The 23,101-nt window shown below is 34.9% G+C and overlaps 1 protein-coding gene across 14 annotated transcripts in view; it reads left to right on the forward strand.

Moving 5' to 3' along the window:
* RELCH (RAB11 binding and LisH domain, coiled-coil and HEAT repeat containing) overlaps positions 1-23,101 on the forward strand; it is a 130,583-nt gene that overhangs the window by 38,473 nt on the left and 69,009 nt on the right. For all 14 annotated transcript variants that reach the window (XR_016387657.1, XR_016387651.1, XR_016387652.1 and 11 more), the window contains 5 exons: positions 323-526; positions 632-723; positions 1,333-1,626; positions 4,293-4,368; positions 6,589-6,684. Coding sequence is in view for 7 of the 14 variants with exons in the window: in XM_022584331.3 (XP_022440039.1) it covers positions 323-526; positions 632-723; positions 1,333-1,626; positions 4,293-4,368; positions 6,589-6,684 (762 nt within the window). In the remaining 7 variants the exon portion in view is untranslated. The remainder of the gene's footprint in view (positions 1-322; positions 527-631; positions 724-1,332; positions 1,627-4,292; positions 4,369-6,588; positions 6,685-23,101) is intronic.

Below are 23,101 nucleotides of genomic sequence, written 5' to 3' on the forward strand. Positions count from 1 at the left end.
TGGCATGGACATATATACACTACCAAATGTAAAATAGATAGCTAGTGTGAAGCAGCTGCATAGCACAGGGAGATCAGCTCGGTGCTTTGTGACCACCTAGAGGGGTGGGATAGGGAGGGTGGGAGGGAGGGAGACGCAAGAGGGAAGAGATATGGGGACATATCAGGTATAACTGATTCACTTTGTTATAAAGCAGAAACTGACACACCATTTTAAAGCGATTATACTCCAATAAAGATGTTAAAAAAAAGATAAATTTCAAAAATGCAAGATAAAACTGCCACATAGATTTTTTTTATATTATTATTTTTTTATCTTTTAGGATTTTGAACTATGGGATGATGTAGGATTAAACATTCCAAAACCTCCAGACTTATTGCAACTCTACCGAGATTTTGGAAATCATCAAGTGACTGGGAAAGATCTTGTGGATGTGGCCAGTGGTGTAGAAGAAGATGAATTAGAGGCTCTGACACCAATTTTAGGCAGCCTTCCTCCAACGCTTGAAACTCCTGCTGCTGTAGAGGTGAGAGGTATTAACTAAGTAATCCAGTCCACAAAAAGTGTTTAAACTGCATAAAAGCATACTATGAGATCTTGAGTTTCTGTTTTTCTCCCATTTTGATTTTAGAACTCCTTGCTAGTAAAGAAATTAGAAGATAAAATTAGTTTATTAAATAGTGAGAAATGGTGTTTGATGGAACAAATCAGAAGACTTGAAAGGTTAGTACTTAATCATTATTTCTAAAAAACCTCTTAAAGTTTTTAAAGAAATTGACAGATTATATAAATATATAAAATAACATTTCAGTTGTAAGACATAATTTTTCATATCCTAATACTTCTGGAAAAAAGTCTTATAGTTGCTTATATACTTAAAGTGTCCTTTTTCCCCAAAAAAGTTGTCCCCGTAATAATCATGTAATTGCATATGTCTTGGAACCAAGAAATAAGATATTTTTTATTTTCTCCAAGTTGTATCAGTAGTAATAAAATAGCTTTTCACATTAGTGTTGTACATATTTCCCATTCATTATTTCATTTAATTCTTAATTCTGTAGAATTTTCCCCATTTTGCAAATGAAGAATGTTAAGTGCTAATCCAAAGCATAGTTTATAAAACCATTTTTATGCTTTATAAGTGTTTGTAGCTGCACTTCTAGGTATGTGAAGCATCAGTGTATATGGTGCAGAAGAGATTAATCAGTTGCCAAACCACTTTCTATTAACATGTTATACTTTTAAACCATTAAACCCATTATGAGGTTTATGCTATTGCCAAAGTTTTAAAAAATACAGTTATTCTCTGATAATTTCTCTTCCTTTCTACAGTGAAATGGACTTCCTCAAAAATGAACACTTTGCCAGCCCTGTAGTTTGTGACTCTGTTCAGCCTTCTTTGGATCAGTCTCCCCACAAGGACTCTGAAGACAGTGGACAGAATTCAGTTATAAATAGTTCAGACATGGGAGAAAACAAGGATATCCATCTTTCAAAATCAGATGAAATTGATTCCACTATTCCTAAAGAGAATTTCCCACGTTCTTTCCCCAGGAGAGAAAGAGAAGGAATGCCATCTTCTTCTCCATCAAATAAAAGCACAGTCCATTTTGATAAACCCAATAGGTTAGTATGCATCCTGTGTTTTGAAATGCATCTTTCAGCTATTTAGAACATTGTCAAAATAGAAGAGTTTCAGTTCTTATTTTGCAGATCAGATGTATGAATTTTTATGTTTGGCATGAACTTAACACATAGCAAAGTCCATGTCACCAAAAAAAAAAAAAAAAAAAATCACAAGTAATTACTAAGTTAAATTGTATTAACAAGGAATAGACCATAAAGGAGATAGGTCCTATCTTAGCCAAGTACTTAAACCCATAAGTAATATGTATGTTTTATGTGCTGTATTTTACCCAGTGCTTTTTACCTTTTCTGTATTCTACAGTCATTATCAGACTCAGTAGAAGGTTTTGGTACTGAATAGTTGCCTGTACTAAAGAGGGGATTAGCTATTAATCTTAGGCCTTTTTCCTGTGTCTGCTTCCATTACTAATATTGTATCATTAATATTCTCTTAATTCACTTAGTTTTTATTGGATTGCAGTGATTGAACTCAGATGACAAAAGCATGGTCCCTTGCCCGTCATGATTATGTTTTCTAGTAGAGGAGACAAAATGTGTTTAAAATTATTTTACATTTTAATGTGAAAAATGTTAAGAAAGGAACATTTACTGAGTTCTTTTTTATATGTCAGGCACAGTTCTACACGCTTTACATATACTAACTTAGTTAATCCTCACAAATTACCCTATGGTGCATTCTGAGCCACAAAGCCGTGCTTCCTCCTCCTCCTATTAAATGGAGGAATATTATACCAAGTGTTGGGATGTAATAGGAAAGCATGACTAATTTGTTTTAGACTTAAAGGTACTCATTATTAGTGAGAAGTATTTGATTTTTCTTTTTCCCAAGCAAATCTTTCCACTCATGTGCCACAACTTTCTGTGTACCTGCTTAAGTGTGTGTGTGTGTGTATTTTTAGGTATTATGGGGGTTGAAATAGACACAGCCCAATCCTCAAAGTGCATTTAATTAAATATGGTTAAGATACAGTTATAAAAATGATATTCAATAACAGTGGCATTCGTAATAGTTCTTACTGTTTAGGAGTACTTCCATATATCTCCTTTGATACACCAAAGCCACTCTCTGGAGAAAGATGACTGTTAAATTTCTTCAATTAATTTTTTTAGCTCTTAACTATATGTCAGGCAGTCTTAACGAGGAGTATAATGGTTAACCAAACATATGGTCATCCCTTCAGTTACAAACCTTACAGTATGAGAGAGGCCGACAGATAATTATTATAAGTACGAAGAGTAGTAATCTAAGAGAAGTTCACCTTGCTTTGGGAACACACAATCAGGGCACCTAACCTAGGCATCAGAGCAGGAAAGATTTCAGGGAAGAAGTATTATCTAACTTTAGACCTGATGACTAAGTAGTAGTTAACCAGACAAAGAAATAAGATGAAGTCTTCCCACTAAGAGAGAACAGCATGTGCAGGGAGAACACTGTGCACTTTGCGAGCTAAGAAGAATTTATTAAGGTTGAAGCAAAGAATGCAAGTGAGAAGAATGACAGATGAAGTTGGAGAATTAAGCAAAGACTAAGTCATATAAGCCATGTTAACTCATTTTAGAGAGTTGGGACATGATGGCATCTAAGTTTTAGAAAGAGTCCTCTAGGGTAGAGGTAATTGGAGGGTAGCAAGACTGGAAGAAAGGAGACTAGTAGGATATCTATTGGGAGAATCCAAGTAAGAAATGATTGAATTTCCTGTATTAGAAAGAAGGGGATAGATTTACAAGATAGTTAGAAAGTAAAAGATTGATTGGATTAGGAGATTAAAAGAAAGGGAAGGATAAAGGCTTTCTGGCATAGGCAATTGGATGCATTATAGCTCTCTCCACTGAAAGAATATGGGAGGGGAAACATAACAAGCAAATAGGCTTAAGCTTTGGCACAGTAACTCCACAATGAGATGTTACTGGGGGCCACTTTGTGGTGTATACTAAATAACCTCTATTATGTAATTTTGGTGTTAGCCCTTTTCTTTGTAGATAGAGCATATAAAGTACAACTCATAGTTACAGTATTATGAATACTATTATGTAGAGACCAGTGTTGTTTTAAAAATATAAATGTTTTAACCTTTTTTATTAAACATAAATAGGCTAATATTTTCAATTACAAAAATACTTCCTTTGAGATATACCATGAATGTTGAACAAGCCTCTCCTTCATTTATCTTTAATTTTTAATTCTTTTACGTGGGTTTCTAACATTAAGGATTATCATTATCATTATATAGGTCTGTAGAACTTCTCAGCAACATACCAGGTCAACCTTTGTCTCCACTGTTTACCTTTCTGGGATCATAGAGAATTAGGGAAGAAAAAAAAATCCTCATTTCAGGTTTTACAAACACTTTCTGTTGTCATTGACCTGCCATACCACTTCAGGTTTAATCCACTAACATTTATAAGTCATTCATTCCCATAACATCAAGCTCTTTTAAGATCAGCATCTATTGCTGATTTCTTTTCCCCAGTATAATTTTCCACTGAAGTGACCTTTAAGTCTTTTGTGGCTGAGATATTCAGTTAACATTTGTGGGTTAGGGTTCATGCAAGGATGGGAATTATAACCTGCAACTTATTTTCTCCTTAAATGCCAGTGGTAACTATTTGGTATTGTCCAATTTTCATTCAATATTTTCTTCTAGGAAGTTGTCTCCTGCTTTCCATCAAGCACTACTCTCTTTCTGTCGAATGTCAGCAGATAGTCGTTTAGGATCAGAGGTAAATTATACCAGATTCTTTCAAACTTTCTTAAAACATTCAGTTTTTCTTTTTAGCACCTTAACCAAAAATAATTGTGATAAGACTCTATTTCAAGTACAAATCTAGTATTTAAAATAATGCTTTAAGAAATAGTTCCTAAAATTTTAAACTTTTAAGGAAAGTAGTTGATTATTTTTGTCTTTAGGTTAAAGCTTTGTTTAGTATTAAAGTGGCCTTTTACAGTCTAGTTTTAATTTGTTATGTCTACCGACATATGGTTATATGCCTCTCTATGGTATAATTCAGAAAACCAAATCAAGTGTACATATTGTTTATAATTTCAGTTATTTTTAGATTACTCTACTTTTAATTTCATTTGGATTGTCTTTTCTCCCCCCCACCTTCATGCTTTATGCTTTATAGTCTAATAAGTTTGAACAAATATTTGTGATTCCAGAAATAACTGATAAGGTCCTGCTTCAGGGTCAGGGTGAGGGTATTATTTCAGCAGTTAACATGAAATTACATTAAAAAATACCTAAAACACACTAAGCATTATGTTACATGTCATCTCATTTAATCTGCATTTTAATTTGCAAACTTACAAAGTAGGTAATATTAGTCTAATTTTCCAGATAAGGAAATTTTAGACAAGTCCCATAACTTTCCCAGTGTTAGACAGCTACCCAGGTCTATATGATTGTAAAGCCTAATTGCTAAGTATTTGCATTGGTATCAGGAGCTGAACAACCTACCTCTGCAAAGTGAATCTAAACTTAGGTTATTTAGTTGAATAAATCAAAAGTATTATTTCCTTTTGATGCTGACCAAAAGCTGTAAACTCAAATGTCTACAAAGAAACCAGGCAGGTCTCATAATATGATGAAGCAAGAGGGTAATAATAAGGAGTGGTGGGTACTGTAGTAAATTCGAACTTACATCCTTTGCCTAAATCTTCCAGGTGATTGCTTCTGTGTGTGTGTGAGGGCCCAAGGATAGTGCCATTGCTAGACTATATATCACCTTTGTGCAAATTAAAATGATACTCCTTACTTTTGGTGGATAAATACCTGGCGTGGCAGATGAGTGCCTGTTGGATATCAGCCCCACTTGCCATTTAGGCTGATTCTCTGTGCAAGGCATAGCTGATAACAGTCTTTTTCAAGGGAAGCTGGGCATCTGGATTTTTTTTTTTTTTTTTTGGTGGTCTGTAATTTTCTTTTTTTTTTTAACATCTTTATTGGAGTATAATTGCTTTACAATGGTGTGTTAGTTTCTGCTTTATAACAAAGTGAATCAGCTATACATATATATCCCCATATCTCCTCCCTCTTGCGTCTCCCTCCCACCCTCCCTATCCCACCCCTCTAGGTGGTCACAAAGCACGGAGCTGATCTCCCTGTGCTATGCAGCTGCTTCCCACTAGCTATCTATTTTACATTTGATAGTGTATATATGTCCGTGCCACTCTCCCACTTCGTCCCAGCTTACCCTTCCCCCTCCCTGTGTCCTCAAGTCCATTCTCTACGTCTGTGTCTTTATTTCTGTCCTCCCCCTAGGTTCGGATTGATTGTCTTTGATTTCAGAGTTTATTAGCTCTCAGATTTGTTTTCCTCAAGTCCTTTGTAATTGTTGCAGGCTTATCTTCAGAGGGTTTTTTTCTTTTTTTCTCCTCTTTATACTCACTCCTCCCTTTCTAGCTGTTTTATGGTTGATTCCACTTCACCTATTTTGGGCTTCTGTCCCACAATGTCATTAAGAATATGAAAGAGCTAGAGGATGGTTTGGATGCAATCTGGCAATCCCCATTGTAAGACTGGGTCAGCCCCCTTGGACTTCCCTTGCATGCAGCTTCATTATACAAACTACTCTCACCTTAGGCAAAGCCTGTAGCTTTGTGGGCACCTTTTCCCCAAGAACAAAATTAAAAACCATTGAAGCTGCCCCAGTCCTGTGTTATCCCTGTTTGTTCCCAGAACTGAAGCCTTGTAAGCCTCCCTGTCTTCACCCTTGCTTCTTAACAGTGTTTTAAATCCATTTCTGGTCTATAAAAATGTTTATCCCGTTAGGGGTTACAGTTGTTCTTATTGTTGTTTTTATCATCATCATCATAAATTGTAATTTTGGATGTGTGTTTGGAACAGAGGTGACAGGGTCCAAAACATAAACTTTAAGTTCAATACCATCATGCACAGAAGTTCTCCAGTGTCATCATTTATTAATTCTTTGGTTTTCTAGGTGTCTCGGATTGCAGACAGTGAGAAAAGTGTTATGTTAATGCTGGGGCGCTGCCTGCCACACATTGTTCCTAATGTGCTGTTGGCAAAGAGAGAGGTGAGACACATAAAAGTATTTTCATTCCCCAGATCTCATCATGTGTCCATTTTTTGTCATTTTGAAGTTTAGTGTTATATTTTTATTTTGTTAAAGTCTATTACTTGCAATCATATTCTTACTTTTGTGCATGCATCTCTGCTCCTAGAGAATGGTTTTACACCTCTGTCAGGTGAGTTCAGTAAAACTGCATGGTATTCATGTTTTCCAATTTTGCTTAAAGCATCATTAGCTTTTGCAGCACTAACTATTACTGTAGGTCCATTTATGTGCCATGAACACTGTCTGTTTTTTACATTACCACTTAACTAGTTTATTTTATCTCTGCTCTTGATATGATATGCGTGATTTGTCTTCAGAAATAGACATGCTTTGTATTGAACATTCACAGGGACTAATAATGTAACTTTTCTTAAACATAGTTACCTATTATTAATGTTAGTTTTATTGTATTTGTTTGGCAGTAATTACACTTGTCTTAGGATGATAGGATAGTTATAATATTGTCTACAATAACTTTTGAAAGTACCTTTTTTGTTTTTCTTGTAGCTCACCCGTTATTGACAGATGCTTTAAATGTCCAAAACAGAGTAGCAAATTTATTTTAGTACACATTGCCTATGTTATAAGCCATAAATACTGTAGAAAGTTATTTTTAGAGTTATATTTAGCCAATAAAAGATTAATAAAAAGTTATCTGTAATCTCATTTAAATGACAGTGAATTATTTATTTGCAAACAAGCTTAATTATTTGAATTATTCAATTTATGAAATCAATTTTCAGTTCAGAAATTTTCTTTTAATGGGTTAAGAATATTTTAGAATGTGTCATAAAAGTTTCTTTTGTTATCCTCTTAATATTTACCACCGGTTTTAATCATAATTCACGGGACCTACAGTATGATAGGTACACAATGCATTGGCAAAACCCATGTAGAGCTTATCCTTAATTATCTGTTTAGCACAAGAAATTTGTACTGATCCTCAAGAAAATGTATGTGTAGAGCTTAAAAAATTTTTATACCTATAGGTATTTTTAATTTAAAAAAGATAAACATGACTGTTTTCTTGCTGATGGTTTTATTTTACCTAATATTTAAAAATAGCTCTGAGACATTAATAAGTATGGAAATTTTTCTATGTCTTGAAGGATCAGTGTCCAATTTCAGATTGTTTTGCAGTTCTGCCTGGCAGAATGGTGTTTGAGCTTCTTTTCCTTTTTCAGCTTGTAACATAATCCATTGCAGTGCATTAATGTTTGCATCCCTTTTACTATGTTTCCTTAATATAATCTTTAAAATATCACAGAAACCTAATTGTTATGAGATGTAGTTTAAGCTTTTTTATTTGAATTTTCCCTTTTTTAATCATAAAAAACTACCACTAAAATCTGATTGTACTGCATGAAGTATTTATAAATTTGCATCATCAGTAATCAGTTATATATATATAAATATATATGTAAACATATTTATATATACACATATATTTTATTTGTGGTATGATGTTTACTTTTTGGCTGATTTTAAGGTTTTTATATTTAAAAATATTTATATACTTATAATTTCATGAAGAATTGATCATTTATCTTTGTTTACTTAATTATTTGTACTTTATTCTGTTTTACCAGAAGATTTACCATTTATTATATACCAAAATTGTATTCCCTCAAAACTAAATTGGTAAATAATGAAGTATACCTTGCCTTTCTTTGAAACTAATCCCAGGGCATAAAAGGTCAAAACTTTTATTTCATTTTATCCTTTGATATTGGATTACATGTATTTAATGTTTTACCCTAGTTCCTTATATCTATATTTTTAAAAAGGTCTCGTGATTGAAGGATTAATATTTTTATTTTTTCTTCTTTCTCGTTTTATGTGTTCTCTTATCAGTATAAACCTTTTTATTGATATGTAAATACAATTAAAATGTCCCTTAGTAAACTGATTGATCATAGCAATATCCTAGGTAATTAAAAAAATAAAACATTAAAAACAGGTTTTAAGGTTTGAATAAATAATACATTCACATGGTTTAACATCTTTTAAATATAAAAAGATGTACAACAAAAACTTGTCTTCCCTTGTCCCTGAGCCACCATCCTACATGCAATAAATTTTATTAGCTTCTAGTGTATTCTTTCAAGTTCTTTGCCCATTTTTTAAGTGGATTGTTTGCCTTTAAATTGTAAGAGTTCTTACAATTCTGGATATTAAACCCTTACCTCATACATGATTTGCAAATATTTTCTCCCATCCTATAGGTTTTCTTTTCACATTGTTGATAATGTCCTTAGATGAACAAATGTTTTTCATTTTTATGAAATTGATCTATTTTTTTCTTTTGTTGCTTGAGTTTTTGATATCAATCTAAGAATCCATTACCAAATCTGAAGTCAGAAAGATTTATTCCTGTGTTTTCTTCTAATAGTGTTATACCTTCAGCTCTTATATTTAGGTCATTGATCCATTTGGAGTTTTTTTTTTTTAATATATGGAGTGAGGCAGGAGTCCAAAACTTTATTCTTTTCATTTAGTTATCCAGATATCCCAGCACCATTTGTTGAATAGAAAGTTGTTTCCCTAATGAATGGTCATGGCACCTTTGCCACATATCAGTTCAATGTCGATGTTTGCATTCATTTCTATACTTTCAGTTCTGTACCATTGGTCTTTGTGTTTATCTTTATGCCCGTTCCACTCTATTTTGATTACTGTAGCTTTATAGTAAGTTTTGAAATTGGGAAGAATGAGTCCTCCAGCTTTGTTTTCTTTTTCAATATCGTTTAGCCATTTAGGGCCCCTTTCAGTTCCATATGAATTTGATGCTCAGTTTTGATTTCTGCCATAAAGGTCATTTGAATTTTGAAAGTGATTGCACTGAATCTGTAGATCACTTTGGGGAATATTGACATTCAAACAACATTAAGTCTTGCCATTTATGAACTTGAGATTCTTTACAGCTATTTGTGTCTTTCAGCAATGTTTTGTAGTTTTTCACTTCCATGTTAAAATTTATTTCTCAGTATTTTATTCTCATGGATGCTGTTGTAAATGAAATTGTTTCCTTAATTTCTTTTCAGGTTGTTCATTGCTGGTATATAGAAACAGAACTGACATTTGTATGTTGATCTTGTAACTTGAAACTTTGCTGAATTTGTTTATTAGCTCTAGTAGTATTTTGTGGATTCTATGAGACTTATATAGAATCATGTTATCTGCAAACAGAGATATTTTGCTTCTTTCGTTCCAATTTGGATAGCTTTTATTTCTTCCTCTTACTTAATTACTTTGGTTAGGACTGCCAGTACAGTTTTTTTTTTTTTAACATCTTTATTGGAGTATAATTACTTTACAATGGTGTGTCAGTTTCTGCTTTATAACAAAGTGAACCAGTTATACCTATACATATGTCCCCATATCTCTTCCCTCTTGCTTCTCCCTCCCTCCCTCCCACCCTCCCTATCACACCCCTCTAGGTGGTCACAAAGTACCGAGCTGATCTCCCTGTGCTATGTGGCTGCTTCCCACTAGCTATCTATTTTACGTTTGGTAGTGTATGTATGTCCATGCCACTCTCTCACTTTGCCACAGCTTACCCTTCCCCCTCCCCATATCCTCAAGTCCATTCTCTAGTAGGTCTGTGTCTTTATTCCCGCCTTGCCCCTAGGTTCTTCATGAGCTTTTTTTTTTTTTTCCGTAGATTCCATATATATGTGTTAGCATATGGTATTTGCTTTTCTCTTTCTGACTTCACTCTGTACGACAGACTCTGGGTCCATCCACCTCACTACAAATAACTCAATTTCGTTTCTTTTTATGGCTGAGTAATATTCCATTGTATATATGTGCCACATCTTCTTTATCCATTCATCTGTTGATATACACTTAGGTTGCTTCCATATCCTGGCTATTGTAAATAGAGCTGCAATGAATATTTTGGTACATGACTCTTTATGAATCATGGTATTCTCAGGGTATGTGCCCAGTAGTGGGATTGCTGGGTCGTATGGTAGTTCTATTTTTAGTTTTTTAAGGAACCTCCATACTGTTCTCCATAGTGGCTGTATCAATTTACATTCCCACCAACAGTGCAAGAGGGTTCCCTTTTCTCCACACCCTCTCCAGCATTTATTGTTTCTAGATTTTTTGATGATGGCCATTCTGACTGGTGTGAGATGATATCTCATTGTAGTTTTGATTTGCATTTGTCTAATGATTAATGATGTTGAACATTCTTTCATGTGTTTGTTGGCAATCTGTATATTTTCTTTGGAGAAATGTCTGTTTAGGTCTTCTGCCCATTTTTGGATTGGGTTGTTTGTTTTTTTGATATTGAGCTGCATGAGCTGTTTGTAAATTTTGGAGATTAATCCTTTGTCAGTTGCTTCATTTGCAGATATTTTCTCCCATTCTGAGGGTTATCTTTTCATCTTGTTTATGGTTTCCTTTGCTGTGCAAAAGCTTTTAAGTTTTATTAGGTCCCATTTGTTTATTTTTGTTTTTATTTCCATTACTCTAGGAGGTGAGTCAAAAAGGATCTTTCTGTGATTGATGTCATTGAGTGTTCTGCCTATGTTTTCCTCTAAGAGTTTGACAGTGTCTGGCATTACATTTAGGTCTTTAATCCATTTTGAGTTTATTTTTGTGTATGGTGTTAGGGAGTGTTCTAATTTCATACTTTTACATGTACCTGTCCAGTTTTCCCAGCACCACTTATTGAAGAGGCTGTCTTTTCTCCACTGTATATTCTTGCCTCCTTTATCAAAGATAAGGTGCCCATAGGTACATGGGTTTATCTCTGGGCTTTCTATCCTGTTCCATTGATCTATATTTCTGTTTTTGTGCCAGTACCATACTTTCTTGATTACTGTAGCTTTGTAGTATAGTCTGAAGTCAGGGAGCCTGATTCCTCCAGCTCCGTTTTTCTTCCTCAAGGTTGCTTTGGCTAGTCGGGGTCTTTGTGTTTCCATACAAATTGTGAATTTTTTTGTTCTAGTTCTGTGAAAAATGCCACTGGTAGTCTGATAGGGATTGCATTGAATCTGTAGATTGCTTTGGGTATTAGAGTCATTTTCACAATGTTGATTCTTCCAATCCAAGAACATGGTATATGTCTCCCTCTATTTGTATCATCTTTAATTTCTTTCATCAGTGTCTTATAATTTTCTGCATACAGGTCTTTTGTCTCCTTAGGTAGGTTTATTCCTAGACACTTTATTCTTTTTACTGCAGTGGTAAATGAGAGTGTTTTCTTAATTTCACTTTCAGATTTTTCGTCATTAGTGTATGGGAATGCTAGAGATTTCTGTGCATTAATTTTGTATCCTACTACTTTACCAAATTCATTGATTAGTTCCAGTAGTTTTCTGGTAGCATCTTTAGGATTCTCTATGTATAGTATCATGTCATCTGCAAACAGTGACAGCTTTACTTCTTCTTTTCCAACTTGGATTCCTTTTATTTCCTTTTCTTCTCTGATTGCTGTGGCTAAAACTTCGAAAACTATGTTGAATAAGAGTGGTGAGAGTGGGCAACGTTGTCTTCTTCCTGATCTTATTGGAAAGGGTTTCAGTTTTTCACCATTGAGGATGATGTTGGCTATGGGTTTGTCATATATGGCCTTTATTATGTTCAGGTAAGTTCTCTCTGTGCCTACTTTCTGGAGAGTTTTTATCATAAATGGGTGTTGAATTTTGTCAAAAGATTTCTCTGCATCTATTGAGATGGTTTTTCTCCTTCAATTTGTTAATATGGTGTATCACATTGATTGATTTGCATATATTGAAGAATCCTTGCATATCTGGGATAAACCCCACTTGATCATGGTGTATGATCCTTTTAATGTGCTGCTGGATTCTGTTTGCTAGTATTTTGTTGAGAATTTTTGCATCTGTATTCATCAGTGATATTGGCCTGTAGTTTTCTTTCTTTGGGACATCTTTGCCTGGTGTTGGTATCAGGGTGATGGTGGCCTCGTAGAATGAATTTGGGAGTGTTCCTCCATCTGCTATATTTTGGAAGAGTTTGAGAAGGATAGGTGTTAGCTCTTCTCTAAATGTTTGTTAGAATTCGCCTGTGAAGCCATCTGGTCCTGGGCTTTTGTTTGTTGGAAGATTTTTAATCACAGTTTCAATTTCAGTGCTTCTGATTGGTCTGTTCATATTTTCTATGTCTTCCTGGTTCAGTCTTGGAAGGTTGTACATTTCTAAGAATTTGTCCTTTTCTTCCAGGTTGTCCATTTTATTGGCATATAGTTGCTTGTAGTAATCGCTTATGATCCTTTGTATTTCTGCAGTGTCAGTTGTTCCTTCTCCTTTTTCATTTCTAATTCTATTGATTTGAGTAGTTTCCCTTTTTTTCTTGATGAGTCTGACTAATGGTTTATGAATTTTGTTTATCTTCCCAAAGAACCAGCTTTTAGTTTTATTGATCTTTGCTATGGTTTCCTTCATTATTTTTAAATTTATTTCTGATCTGATCTTTATGATTTCTTTCCTTCTGCTAACTTTGAGGGTTTTTTGTTCTTCTTTTTCTAATTGCTTTCGGTGTAAGGTTAGGTTGTTTATTTAAGATGTTTCTTGTTTCTTAAGGTAGGATTGTATTGCTATAAACTTCCCTCTTAGAACTGCTTTTGCTGCATCCCATAGGTTTTGGGTTGCTGTGTTTTCATTGTCACTTGTTTCTAGGTATTTTTTGATTTCCTCTTTGATTTCTTCAGTGATCTGTTGATTATTAAGTAGTGTATTGTTTAGCCTCCATGTGTTTGTATTTTTTAACAGTTATTTTCCTGTAATTGATATCTAGTCTCATAGCGTTGTGGTCGCAAAAGATACTTGATACAATTTCAATTTTCTTAAATTTACCAAGGATTGATTTGTGACCCAAGATATGACCTATCCTGGAGAATGTTCCATGAGCACTTGAGAAGAATGTGTATTCTTCTGTTTTTGGGTAGAATGTCTTATATATATCAATTAAGTCCATCTTGTTTAATGTATCATTTAAAGCTTATGTTTCCTTATTTATTTTCATTTTGGATGATCTGTCCATTGGTGAAAGTGGGGTGTTAAAGTCCCCTACTGTGATTGTGTTACTGTCAATTTCTCCTTTTATGGCTGTTAGTCTTTGCCTTATATATTGAGGTGCTCCTATGTTGGGTGCATAAATATTTACAATTGTTATGTCTTCTTCTTGGGTCGATCCCTTGATCATTATGTACTGTCCTTCTTTGTCTCTTGTAATAGTCTTTATTTTAAAAGTCTGTTTTGTCTGATATAAGAATTGTTACTCCAGCTTCTTTTGATTTCCATTTGCATGGAATATCTTTTTCCATCCCCTCACTTTCAGTCTGAAGTGGGTCTCTTGTAGACAACATATATACGGGTCTTGTTTTTGTATCCTTTCAGCCAGTCTATGGATTTTGGTTGAAGCATTTAATCCATTTACATTTAAGGTAATTATTGATATGTATGTTCCTAATACCATTTTCTTAATTGTTTTGGGTTTGTTATTGTAGGTCTTTTCCTTCTCTTGTTTTTCCTGCCTAGAGAAGTTCCTTTAGCATTTGTTGTAAAGCTGGTTTGGTGGTGCTGAATCCTCTTAGCTTATGCTTGTCTGTAAAGGTTTTAATTTCTCTGTCAAATCTGAATGAGATCCTTGCTGGGTAGAGTAATGTTGGTTGTAGGTTTTTCTCCTTCATCACTTTAAATATGTCCTGTCATTCCCTTCTGGCTTGCAGAGTTTCTGCTTAAAGATCAGCAGTTAACCTTATGGGGATTCCCTTGTGTGTTATTTGTTGTTTTTCCCTTGCTGCTTTTAATATTTTTTCTTTGTATTTAATTTTTGATAGTTTGATTAATATGTGTCTTGGTGTGTTTCTCCTTGGATTTATCCTGTATGGGACTCTCTGTGTTTCCTGGACTTGATTAACTATTTCCTTTCCCATATTAGGGAAGTTTTCCACTATAATCTCTTCAAATATTTTCTCAGTCCCTTTCTTTTTCTCTTCTTCTACTGGGACCCCTATTATTTGAATGTTGGTGTGTTTAATGTTGTCCCAGAGGTCTCTGACACTGTCCTCAATTCTTTTCATTCTTTTTTCTTTATTCTGCTCTTCAGTAGTTATTTCCACTACTTTATCTTCCATGTCACTTATCCATTCTTCTGCCTCAGTTATTCTGCTATTGATCCCTTCTAAAGAATTTTTAATTTCATTTATTGTGTTGTTCATCATTGTTTGTTTGCTCTTTAGTTCTTCTAGGTCCTTGTTAAATGTTCCTTGAATTTTTCCATTCTATTTCCAAGATTTTGGATCATCTTTACTATCATTATTCTGAATTCTCTTTCAGGTTGAGTGCCTGTTTCCTCTTCATTTGTTAGGTCTGGTGGGTTTTTGCCTTGCTCTTGCATCTGCTGTGTGTTTCTCTGTCTTCTCATTTTGCTTAACTTACTGTGTTTGGGGTCTCCTTTTCGCAGGCTGCAGGTTCGTAGTTCCCATTGTTTTTGATGTCTGCCCCCAGTGGCTAAGGTTGGTTCAGTGGGTTGTGTAGGCTTCCTGGTAGAGGGGACTAGTGCCTGTGTTCTAGTGGATGAGGCTGGATCTTGTCTTTCTGGTGGGAAGGTCCATGTCTGGTGGTGTGTTTTGGGGTGTCTGTGGACTTATTATGATTTTAGGCAGCCTCTCTGCTAATGGGTGTGGTTGTGTTCCTGTCTTGCTAGTTGTTTGGCATAGGATGTCCAGCACTGTTGCTTGCTGGTCGTTGAGTGAAGCTGGGTCTTGGCGTTGAGATGGAGATCTTTCAGAGATTTTCGCCGTTTGTTATTAGGTGGAGCTGGGACGTCTCTTGTGGACCAGTATCCTGAACTTGGCTGTCCCACCTCAGAGGCACAGCCCTGACGCCTGGCTGGAGCACCAAGAGCCTTTCATCCACACAGCTGCTAGTGTTGGAGGGTCTCCTGCAGAGGTGGGGGGTGGCTGTGGCTCACCGTGGGGACAAGGACCCTGGCAGCAGAAGTTCTGGGGAGTACTCCTTGGCGTGAGCCCTCCCAGAGTCCTCTCGTGCCGCCCCAGTCTCGAAGCTCCCGCCCCTGCTCCTCAGGCCCAGTCCCCCTAATAATTCTTTAAATGTGTTTTAGAATTCATCAGTTCTGATCCTAGAACGTTTCTTTGGGGGAGGGTTTTTATTACTTGTTCAATCTATTAGCTTGTTATTGGTCTATTGCGATTTTCTATCTCTCTTGACTCAGTTTTGGTAATTTATGTGATTCTAGGAATTAGTTCATTTCTTGATTATCTAATTTGTTGGTGAAGCATCATTTATGGTATTCACTTATAATCCTTTTAATTTTTGTAAGGTTGCTACTAATGTCCTCTCCTTTATTTCTGATTCTAGTTATTTGCATCTTCTCTCTTTTTCTCTTAGTCAGTCTAGCTAAAGGATTGTCAATTGTGTTGATCTTTTCAAAGAACCAACTTCTGCTTTTGCTGATTCTCTTGTTTTCCTTGTGTACATTTCATTTATCTCTGCTCGAATCTTTATTATTTTCTTCTTTCAGCCGGCCCTTAGTTTAGTTTGCTCTTTGTTGCAAGGTTGTTGACTTGGGATCTTGCTTTTTTAATGTAGGCAATTACAACTATAAATTTCCCTCTGTGTCCTGCTTATGCTACATTTCACACATTTTGGTATGTTCTGTTTCTCTTTTTCATTTGTCTCAAAGTATTTTAATTTCCTTAGTGATTTCTTTGACCCATTTGTTGTTTAAGAATGTGTTGTTTAACATCAGCATATTACTGAATATTCCAGTTTCCCTTCAGTTATTGATTTTTAATTTCCAGTGTGGCTGGAGAAGGTTCTTTGTGTGATTTTAATCTTTAAAAACTTACCGAGAATTGTCTGTAGCCTAACATATGTTCTCTCCTTGAGAATGTTCCATGTGCACCTGAAAATAATATATATTCTGCTGTTGTCATCTATAGTGGTCTATATATGTCTATTAGGTCTAATTGTTTTACATTGTTTGAAGTTCTCTATTTCCTTACTGATCTTTCGTCTAGATATTCTGTCCATTATCAAAACTGGGGTATGGAAGTCTCCAACTATTATTGGAGCTGTATTGTATTCTTTCAGAGGTATTTTCTGCATGTATAAGCAAACTCAAATATATGATCTCTCCATGAATTATGCAAATGCTACCATACTCTATGCACTATTTTGCACTTTGCTTTTTTTCCATGTAACATATTTTTGTATCTTTCTATGTCAGTAGATAAAGAGCTTTCTCATTCTCAAGACTGCATAATATCTAGTCTTCTATAGTCTTTTAAATACGTTTTAAATTAGGTATTTCAAGCTTTATTGACTACACTGTCAGTAAGGAAGATATTTTACATCATGTGCCAGTATATAATTATACATGTAATCAAAAGAAAAGTGTTGCAAATCAAGTCTTGCCTTTATTACAAAAAGTTAGACGATAGTATCAAACAGGATTTTATAAATATTTTAAAGCACTAAAGAATATACCTAAGTAAACAATAAAAAAGAAAAAAAAGCTCTTTGTGACCCACTCAGTTGACTTTATAACCCACTATTTTAAATGGAGTGACATAAAGGTTAATTAAAACTGTCTAATAAATTAAACTTTATGTTGTATAAAAGTGGAAAGTATAGTGACTATTGATATTAGTGTTATTTGTTTTTGTTTTTTAAAAGAAAAATCGCAACCTCACTTAACCTTCAGGGCACAATTATAGCATTTTCCAAATTCAACATACCGTATTTTCAAATTTAAGATACCATTGAGTGTAACAATTATGTACCTTTAAGAAATAAGAATTCCAATTAATTTATGATAAGCTGTCCATTGTAAGGTGCATCCCAATTTCAGAGATGATAAAAAGTGAAAAAAGTTTTTTCTCCTATGTTCTGCGAAGTAGTGATAATCTCTCTTTTTTTTTTTTTTTTTTTTTTTTTTGCGGTATGCGGGCCTCTCACTGTTGTGGCCTCTCCCGTTGCGGAGCACAGGCTCCGGACGTGCAGGCTCAGCGGCCATGGCTCACGGGCCCAGCCGCTCCGCGGCATGTGGGATCCTCCTGGACACGGGCCCGAACCCATGTCCCCTGCATCGGCAGGTGGACTCTCAACTACTGCGCCACCAGGAAAGCCCGTGATAATCTCTTTTTACAAGCTTGTATTTTAAAAGACTTTTTTGCCTGTTCATTTTGGGAGAAAAAAAATAATGAACTGATTTTCTATATAGTAGTTCACATTAATGGATTGGTTGAGGAACTTGTATCTTTCAAACCAAATTACAAAGTAAATATATTTGTCATTTGATATATGTATATAGTAAAATAGGCTAAAGAAGTTGATTTTTCACAATTTCTGCTTTAAATGCATTTGAAAGGGAAATTCTGTACTTTAAAATAAGATTTCTTAAAGAATTACTTCTAAAAGCATTTTAAAATAATACATCTAAATTTAATGTTCATTTTTATTCTATGGCAAGGAAATATATGTCATCAGCTAGCTAAATTAGAAAAGCAAAGGAGAAGCCTGGGCCTGGAATGGGGGTGCAGCAAGGTGAAATGGAAAATGAGTCCAAGCTTTCTTTGTAGGATGTTCCAAAATTAGATTGGGGATGGTTGCACAACTCTGAATATACTGGAAAAAACCACTGAATGTACACTTGAAATGGATGAGTTTCATGATATATAAAATATATATCATTAAAGCTATAAAAAGAAAAAAGATAAAGGAGAACACCAATTCCCTAAAAGACTTAAAAGTAGCTAGTTCCTCTAAAGACTTGCTCATCTTCTGAGAAACTAAACTTTGCTCTTTTACATTGCCATTCGTGGTTACTCCATGGTGAATTTTTAACTTACATGTAATAATAGCCCCAGATAATTACAACTGTATGAGAGTAATATAGTAGTACAAGTAAAGTAGATAGTACAGTAAAGTACATAAGCTTGGTCCATCTTCTTTACCCATGTAGACTGTGTGTGTGTGTGTGTGTGTGTGTGTATCTTGTAATTTTTGGAGTAAATCACATGCTCTTTAGCAGTATCAGAGTTTGAAAGTCACTTAAGTATTTCAGTTAGGCTTCCTAAAGGCTGAGCCCCAGGAATTATAGATATTAATAATTCTACAAATAGATATTTTAGCAGCCCTTGAAGTGTAAAACTTTTCCAGAGGTGAGTAATCTTTTCTTTTCCTTATGTGAGTCTTTGCAATGTTTGTTCTTTATGTTTTTTCTTTACATGTTATTGTCAACATCCTGACAAATTTCAACTGAAAATCTAAATCAGAGGATGTACACTTGTCAGTACTTGAATTTAAATTGTAATTCATTATTGCTTAATCCCTAGGCAAAAGACTAGATGTAAAAAAATTTAATAACAGTTATCTAAAATTTTAATTAATTTTTTGACTATGTTGGGTCTTTGTTGCTGCACGTGGGCTTTCTGTAGTTGCGGCAAGCAGGGGCTACTCTTTGTTGCGGTGCACGGGCTTCGCATTGTGGTGGTTCCTGTTGTTATGGAGCATGGGCTCTAGGTGCATGGGCTTCAGTAGTTGTGGCACACGGGCTTCAGTAGTTGTGGTTCGCGGGCTCTAGAGCACAGGCTCAGTAGTTGTGGCGCATGGGCTTAGTTGCGCTGCGGCATGTGGGATCTTCCTGGACCAGGGCTCCAACCTGTGTCCCCTGAATTGGCAGGTGAACTTTTAACCACTGCACCACCAGGGACGTCCCCTATCTAAAATTTTTAACGAAGCTTGGGTTATAGGAAATAATTTTAGTGGAACAGTGAGGACAAGCAGTGAACTATAATTAATTGGACTAACGTCACCTTTCTAGAACTATAGAATTTTGCTTCTTGACCTGAAGTACTCAAACATTTCCTCCTTGGCATCTGATCTAAATGCAATACTTCTTTTTATGGTTTAGATTCCTTTCAGATTTTGGAGCCATTATCTTATCAACATATCCATGCTTTTTTTTTTTTTTTTTTACTTTTAAAATTTGCCTGATCTCATTTCCTACTTCATTTCTTTCCCCTTTAACATCTGATCACTCACATTGTTTTAGATCCTGTTTAGGTACTTCTTTTTCCTTCTGTTTTTATAGTCTGAGCACACACACTAATCTTACTCGAAAGTGATTTCTTTATTATTATTAGAAGTTATTTTGTTTTACTTGTAAAACTGAAAAGAAGGGACTTCCCTGGTGGTCCAGTGGTAAAGAATCCGCCTTCCAATGCAGGGGACGCAGTTCGATCCCTGGTTGGGGAACTAAGATCCCACATGCCTCGGGGCAACTAAGCCCAAACACCACAACTACCGAGCTCGCGCGCCTCAACCAGAGAGCCCATGTGCTGCAAACTGCAGAGCCCACGCGCTCTGGAGCCCTTTCGCCACAACTAGAGAGAGAAGAACCTGCACACCACAACGAAGAGCCTGAACTGCAACGAAAGATCCTGCACGCTTCAACGAAGACCCCGCGTGCTCTAACTAAGACCCAACATAGCCAAAAGAAAATAAATAAATTAAATAAATAAATATTTAAAAAAAGAAAACTGAAAGGAAAATCCTGGAAGTCTTTCCTGTTTAATTCTGTACAAAATTTCATAGGAGGAGTGGAAGAGCTTTCATATAGAGAGAACTAGCATTGTTGTTAAAATTGCAAAAATCAAAATAGTTAAAGCAAAAGTCATTTACTTGAGTAAAGTGCAAATTACTAAGTCTTTAGGTTAATGAATTCTATAGGCCTTGGAAATATGTTTTCTAGTATTGTGGTAATAAGGTACTGGAATACCTTCTGCAATAGGATTACTACACTGATTTCCTCTCTAATGGTCAGTAGATCAGTTTTGTATTTCACTTCAATACACATTAATTGAGTACTATCAGGTGCTAAAGTATGTTTGAAAATATTTAAAATTTCTTTGCGGGGCAAGGGATTCTTTTTGGATATAATGTTACCAAAGCTATAAGTATTATTTTACCATGGTTATTATTCAAAGACATTTTCAAAACCACTATCACATTGTTTTCTGAAGAAAATTTAGCCACCATTTTTTAAATGTTTTATTTATAAGGAAAGTTTTTTAAACACTAGACTTCATCAGTTGGAGAGATGATACCAAAGGGAGAATATTGATTCAAATCTATAAATTTATAAATACAGTTGACCCTTCCTTGAACAATGCAGAGGTTATGGGTGCTGACCCACACACAGTTCAGTATCCCAGTATAACTTTTCATTCAGCCAACCACAGATTGTGTACTACTGTAATACATACTTAAGGGAAAAAATCTGCACATAAGTGGACCCACACAGTACAAAACCGTGTTGTTCAAGGGTCATTTGTAGTGTGAAAATGGTAAATAGGGTCTTAAATGGATGAATTAGTACTTCAGAGGCTTGAAAAAGGTGAATTCACAATAAATAAGTGATATACAGCACAGCAGATACACACTTAACACAGAATTCATTATTTCAGGAATGGTACAAATAGAAGTTGTGAATAAATAAATGAATGATAGAGGAAGAGGAAATTAGGATATTTGGAGCTAGTCAGAACTTAGCAATTAAAATCCTTGATGGCTCTATCACAAACAGACTACACTTTCCACTTTTTTCTACCATCACTTTCTGGGCCTCTTCTCAGCTCAGTGTTGCTGTAAGAAGAGACCATCTGGCATACTTTATACACTGGGTTATAACTGCCATAGCCATTAATGTGCCAGGCTGTACCCAGTTCTCCTTACCATAAGCTATCAACCAAAACTTATTTGCAATGCCTTCCCATATTTGTTGATTTAGCCAGCAATAAATAAAAACAGATGGCAATATAAATTATTACTAACTGTGACTGAGCATAATTTTAGAGTTCAAGGAGACAAGGACTGACAAATCGTTTTGCTCCCATGTGTCAGTTTGGATTGGCTGGTAATGGCTGCTGTGCTGAGAAGGCTTTTTGAGGCCAACTTTGATCTCAGAAGGAAAAATTAACAATCCCATTAGCCATAGATAAGAAAAATACAGAAATATATGTAAAGATATATATAAAGAATTTTTGATTTCTGCACTAATCATAATTAATTCCTATATATTTCACTTGAGGAAACTAAAAATCAGAGAAATTCGTGGTTTTCATTAGGTTCTTTGGTACTAAGTATTGAGGCAGGAGCCCTTCTAGCTCCTCCAAGTTCAGGGTTCTCGGTTTAGCACATCTATAGCCATATTCCAGTTAAAAGATTCTTTATATTAATGTATCACATAAACTTCCTCTTCGATTAAGAATTACTAAGCCTCATGATCTTAAAATAAAGAGAAAAGGAAAAGAAAATGTGAGGCACAAAAAGTAAACAACAACAGCTATTTTGGTATACTTGTTATGGAGATAAAGAAGCTATTTATTGTTCTATATTTTAAACAGAGTGTATATGCATGTATTTGCAATTATAGCAAATATCTCACCTACATTTCATAACTTTATTTTTTAAAAGAGTAATACAATAGGAAGAGAATGGAATAATATAATGTAAGAGCGTATATTTGGAGATGATTGGAAAGCAGGAAGAAGGGTTATGAGGAAGCAAGAAAACCCATGGGAGACAAAGGTCTGACATGAGGGGAAAGTACAAATAAAATATTTAGGGTCTTTTTGATTTTCAGGCATTAAAATATTTTCTCTTTTTGTTAGTGCCTTCTAGAATAACTACTTTTTCATCCTTAAAGTTCTACTCTCAGTGTGATATGCTGATGTGCAGTCTTAGTCCTCTTATTAGTACCATTGGCTCCTAGCAGCCTCAATGGAATCCTTAAGGATCCTTGATATTAATGGTCTTCTACCCTAATATTTTATAAAAGGTTGTTTATTTTCTCCTCCAAAGTCAAGACTTACCCATCAAGCAACATATTAAGCATCTGTGGAAACATTATATAACAATATAGGATCCATACGCATACTGTTCCATTCCCAGTGCAAAATTGTTTTCCCTAATTATTTTTTATTTCTTTTGCTTTTCAGTTATTCACTAATCTAAAATGTACAGAGGTGCCTAAATAGAAAGATGGCAGAATAAATGTTTTAAATTTCTTTTTGCTTCTCAGATTTATTCTTAGCTCTTCTTATCTACATCTTTGTACTTTCAATTTAGAATTATACCGAGTAATTATAATTTTAGCGTAATATATAAAGATGTTAGAAATAATGGAAAGGACTTCTAGTCACGCCTTTAAGTTTCAGTCTCAACTCCTCTAAAAAGCATATCATCTGTTTCTAAGGGAGCATCTTCAAAATAGGAAGATACTTCTCCTACAGTGTAGACTTTTCTTCAAGGTACCATGTATTAGTATGCAGTGATCAATTCCTATTTTAAATCTGCTAGTACTTTTTGGT

Source organism: Delphinapterus leucas, chromosome 14 (genome assembly GCF_059928025.1).
Source record: "Delphinapterus leucas isolate spDelLeu-1000000601 "Yukka" chromosome 14, BTC_Dleu_Yukka2, whole genome shotgun sequence".
Classification (NCBI taxonomy): Eukaryota; Metazoa; Chordata; class Mammalia; order Artiodactyla; family Monodontidae; genus Delphinapterus; species Delphinapterus leucas.